The following is a 1641-nucleotide window of genomic DNA, read 5'->3' on the forward strand; positions in this document are numbered from 1 at the left end:
GAAGCGGGGACGCGCAGGGGAAGCGCTCCGCGAGAGCCCGCTGACAGCTGATAGATAGATGGTGCTCTGAGGAGCCCGATCCCGCAGCCCGGCCGGAGTAAAAAGCGAGCGAAAGCAGAAGTAGAAATGACGCGGGCGGTGGGAGTCGGGCTGCGGGAGCCCGGAGGAGGGGAGGCAGAAGGAGCTCGGAGCCCACAGATCGCTCCGCGGGGCGCTCAAAGGGAGGCACGAACGTGAGCGCGACTGACGGGGGCGGGCAGGTAGGGGCCGGGGAACGCCGACTTCGGATGGACTCTCGCCGTGATGCCGAGAGCTCTCGGCAGCGGCGATGTACGAAGACGTCCCTGCTAAAAGGCAACGGCCAGGGACTCGAGTACCGATTTAGGAACTCACGCTCCCTCGAGAGTGCCAACGGGGAGAAAATCCGGGAGCGGGAAGGGGAAAACTCCAAGGAAATGAGGGAGAGTCAACCAGAGGCACGGTGTGCTGCGGAGCCAAGAAAGTCTCTCTCCCGCATTTTTACATTCCAAAGGTAAACATAAAAGAGACTTTCAAACTGTCAGGGGCCCGCAGATCAGGTGGGCAAGCAGCTCTGCAGAGCTAACGTCTGCCTCTTTTGATATTATTCACACCTATAGGCTAAACTGTTGTTAGGATGGGAGTGCGGAAAGCAACCTCAAGCCCACAAAATGAGAGAGAGAGAAGTTGTTGATTCATCTCTGTATTTTTGGCACTTTCTCCCCATTTTCCAGAAGGCGCCTGGAACAGTTAGTAACAGAGAAACTTTTAAATTTTAAAATAGCTTCATAACTTACAGAGGCCAAAAAGACGAGGAGAAAGCCTGATTTCACTTCCTTGCTCTCACAAGCTGAAATCTGCAGGCTAGCTTAGAAGCAGAAGCCCTCCTGCAAATGAACCCTGCCTCATAAGGACGTGATGAAAATTGGGCATTACTGTGATGGCACACCTGACGTGGCCCTATTTCATTTTGCTAACAAGATGCGAGGCTCCAAGCCCTGCTAGAGCAGTGCCCATCGCAGCCCCCACCCTGCTATCCGAGGTGCTGTTGTCCCTGTCTGGTCCAGCCCTGGAAAAAAGAGCTGGAAGTCAGAACCTCTCGGAACAGCAGACCTGTCTAATAAGGGATTTGTTGACTATTTCACTACAATAAAAGGAGCAATCGAGTCTTGCTCGGCAAGCAACAAGCACGTTGAAACAACTTGAAATTTATCTAGTAAAGCTTCATCATAAATCAGCTGGCTGAGAGCATAGCAGCTAATTTCCACACATTCTTCCAATTTTAATAACAGATTCTAAAAACCTGTAATTCGGAGCTGGAATAAATTGTTAGGTCGGAAATACCGAGTTTGTATACACCTGTGTTCACCTAGTTCAAACTATTCACCTCGCTGCAGTTATCTACGGGATGGATTTAATAACAGGAAATAGCTTCCTGTCCAGATACTGCTGCGTCCTCCTTCATCTTTAAATGTAAGAATCCCCGTGCCCGGTCAGCAGCATTTTCCTTCTAACCTGCTGCGAGTGAAGGAAACACCTTGACTTTATGCACGACCAGTAGTTTTGGCGCACAAGAAATCCGAGTTCTGTAAGGAGACAGAGGCAATCAGAATATAAGGACGA

General features: G+C 50.6%; 1 protein-coding gene across 1 annotated transcript in view; it reads left to right on the forward strand.

Annotated features, from left to right (window-relative positions):
- LOC104911045 overlaps positions 1-237 on the forward strand; it is a 5293-nt gene extending 5056 nt beyond the window's left edge. Inside the window, exon 4 of the mRNA XM_019616068.1 lies at positions 75-237. Coding sequence (XP_019471613.1) covers positions 75-237 — 163 coding nt within the window. The remainder of the gene's footprint in view (positions 1-74) is intronic.
- The last annotated feature ends 1404 nt before the right edge of the window (positions 238-1641 follow it).

The sequence above is a fragment of the Meleagris gallopavo genome, chromosome 5 (genome assembly GCF_000146605.3).
Source record: "Meleagris gallopavo isolate NT-WF06-2002-E0010 breed Aviagen turkey brand Nicholas breeding stock chromosome 5, Turkey_5.1, whole genome shotgun sequence".
Taxonomy (NCBI): Eukaryota; Metazoa; Chordata; class Aves; order Galliformes; family Phasianidae; genus Meleagris; species Meleagris gallopavo.